Source organism: Apis dorsata, unplaced genomic scaffold, assembly GCF_000469605.1.
Source record: "Apis dorsata unplaced genomic scaffold, Apis dorsata 1.3 scaffold_174, whole genome shotgun sequence".
Classification (NCBI taxonomy): domain Eukaryota; kingdom Metazoa; phylum Arthropoda; class Insecta; order Hymenoptera; family Apidae; genus Apis; species Apis dorsata.
In genome coordinates, this window is record NW_006263462.1 from 595,151 (window position 1) to 598,549 (window position 3,399).

A 3,399-nucleotide genomic window follows, 5' to 3' on the forward strand; every position below is an offset into this window, starting at 1 on the left:
AATCCTGAAAGCTGCTGGTTTTCGTATGCGCCTTTGCTAATTGATTATTGAGCTACAGGCGAAATTAATATAATGGCATTTGTTGTGACGAAATACACGAATATTTGATTGAAGAATTCTAAAAAAGAATCTTCGAAATACTTTCAATTTGAATCACTTCACGTTCTTCGATTATTTCATCAATAACGCGATCTTCACCTTCCCAACTTCTTTTTTAACTAGTTCAGCTTTCTTGTAAATATCTTCCTTGTCGCATAAATCGCAAACATAACCATAACAAGTACCACCCGCGGTCTGCACCAACTTGACAGTCTCTTCCATACCTGAAACAAAAAGAAACTCGTCAATAAACTGCATGGTCAGCGATAAATTTCAAAAATTTTATTATATTTTATTTTCTCATATCGTAAGATGTAACGATTATCAAAATAAAAATAATCTCATTTGAAGCATCATTATATTATTTCTGTAAGTATTTTTCTTCTTCACGAGTGATTAAAATTTTAATTTAAAAAAGAAAAAAATGCTTACATCAAAAATTACTCAATATCATTTGTTACGTAGTTTCAAAATTGTGCGATCTTGATATTTCAAACTATGATAGAATATTATAAAATTTGAATTTTTGTATCAATATAAAAAGTTTTAATTTCACTTATCACATGTTAACCCTTTTCACCCGCGATTTCTTTTCACGAACTTATTACGCAACGCAACATTTCATACAAATAAATCGAAATTTTGCATGCGAACATACCGCGAAATTTATGGAAAAATTAAAAGAGATCTGATTGCTAATATTCTATATACATATTTTGCCAATATCTATTAAGAAACGAGTAATATAAGATCGATTGAGAATACATTTACTGTCAATTAATATTTTATGTAAGTCTTTTTTTTTTATAATTTTTAGAATTTAATGACTCAACATTAAATTATTCATGATAATTTGTGACATATATATTTATATTGCTCTATTACTACTATTTACTATTACTTCTATCGCAATAAAATTTATTATTTTGTGGAATTAATTTTAATGAATTTGTAAGTGATTGAAGGGAGATGTTCATATAATATAATTTCTATATGCGTTTCAATAATTTTAAAATCTGGTTATAGTAATTGTTTGCTTAATCGAAAAAGGAGATTTTCGCGCGTAGAAAGTTATACCGCATGGAAAGACGGTTGTTTCGCTTCTTGACCAAGTGTTACGCGTGCTTACATAGAATATGAAATGTAATTGCAACATTAAAAATATCCTGTTCCTGGTAATGGTGTATTCTATACAATTGTTTAATATTTTTGGTGAAATTCATCAATTAATAATATTAATGATCGATGATGTCACATTTAATGGAACGCTAATTACCAGAATTATCCAGTATTGTTATTAATCTAGTTAAAACACTTATAAAACTATTGTTGATTTGAATATATTCCATTGAACTCCTATATTTTTAGTGTAGAGATCGTGAACAGGTGAGAATAATTTAATGAAAGTTTTATTTTATATTATTATGTCTAAATTTATGTGAATATTAGTTACATGGTCACGTGAGATTTTATTTTTCTTTTTAGTGGAAACCTGTTTATAAATCGTTCGACTCTGTTTACGTGAACGCCCTTGAGAGTTGTTTTTTCTAGATTCTTCGTGTTCTCTTGGCAAGCAAGGTCTACATAGTAGTAAAATTCGTGCTTCTTTTACTCTTTATTTTTCATCGGTGTACGTATATGAAAGTGTTACGAAACGTATAAACGTATAAAGTTTAAAAGTTTCAAAATATGAGGATATTGCTAGTGACATTTTATTTATATATCGATAATATGAGGTGATTAATTACTTAGATTTAGAGTATCTAATTTTGATTCCTTCCTATTACTTCCCATTTTTCTACCATCATTGATATACATATTATGTATAAAAGATTCAACAAGTTCTACTAATTCTGTTTTTTCTCGTAATGTGATGTTTCGCTTTCAACGACACGTGTCCCGCTTGCAAATAATTACGCATATGATTACTTTTAGATCAGTATGTAGTGATTTGATATGCTGTCCACGAAAATAAGTTTTTGATTGACGATGTTTAAAATTCATTATACGAGCTTCCTCTGCCCGTGAACCTCAGAGGGGGTCTTTTCTTTATAATAATTATAAAATAATGAATGTTCTATTATCTTTATGACTCTTTTTTTTTTTCTCTCATTCATTTCATCATGTCATGATGTAATTTTTCACATTAATCAACATCCAAAGAATTGTGATAGAACGCAATTCTTCTATTCGTTGTTAATTCACAATATCTGTATCGAAGTCGTGTATTTTTCTGAAAGATGTGATATAAGTATCTATAATTTATTTTGTAATTGATAATATTATTATTTTTCAGTCAATTTATCTTTTATTCCATTGCTCTTGCTTTTATGATTCAGCAAAAGTCAGTGTTAATAAAGTTTTCATTTACGAATTAATTCGAAAAATAGAAAGTCGATGAACGATAAAGATCAATTTATTTTTTTTTTTTTTTTCGTTTCGTTGCTTCACTGAGATCATTAACAATTGAAAGATTATTTAAGATTTGGAATAAGATCGATATTATTATTACATATATTATTATTATTATATATATATATATATTGGATCTGTCGTACGATATTCTTTATTTTTGATTTTCAAATGAAAACATTTATAATTATAGTTACACAATTATTATTATATATTCTAAAACATTTGTAAAAACATTTTTTTGTAAAATAAATCATTAAATTAATATAAAAATGATAAATAGTAGATAATAAGTATTTATATAAGTATAAAAATACGATACGATATAAAATAATACGACATAGAAAAACTTGCTTGAAAAATTCAAATCTACTCGATAAATTAAAATTTCCATACGAGTTAGAATTATTATTTTGATTTATGCTCACGAATGATCAAAATCAGAAAAAAGTGTTTAGCTCTACGAAGATTTTATAATGAATTAATATTCCATCTAATTTTTCTCAACTTTTCTGAATGCATAATTTAAAACTGTTTGAAAAAATGGAAAGTGGATTTTCGAATGAAACTGGATTGTATTATTGTATTGTCGTGATATATAAACTAAATGACAATATTTCAGAATAAATATCATCAATTTTAATCTCGTTAAATTCATTTCAATTCAATTTCCTATATGATATTTCCATTTGTTACATAAATATGTTTATAACAATTAACGAATAATTCTCTAATAATTAATCTCTATACTTAATCTAGATCACGATTAATAGAAAATTAGTTTCATAATTAATCAATTTGCAAATAATATAATGTAATGACTAATGATTCTAACACGGAACAAATATGAAGAGAATTATTACGAAGAAATTTTTGGTAAAAAGTATA

At 26.0% G+C, this 3,399-nt stretch overlaps 1 protein-coding gene across 3 annotated transcripts in view; it reads right to left on the reverse strand.

The window, feature by feature from the left end:
* LOC102675951 (17-beta-hydroxysteroid dehydrogenase 13-like) overlaps nt 1-3,399 on the reverse strand; it is a 10,773-nt gene that overhangs the window by 3,594 nt on the left and 3,780 nt on the right. For all 3 annotated transcript variants that reach the window (XM_006614344.2, XM_006614342.2, XM_006614343.2), the window contains exon 3: nt 199-323. In XM_006614344.2, the coding sequence (XP_006614407.1) occupies nt 199-323 (125 nt within the window). The remainder of the gene's footprint in view (nt 1-198; nt 324-3,399) is intronic.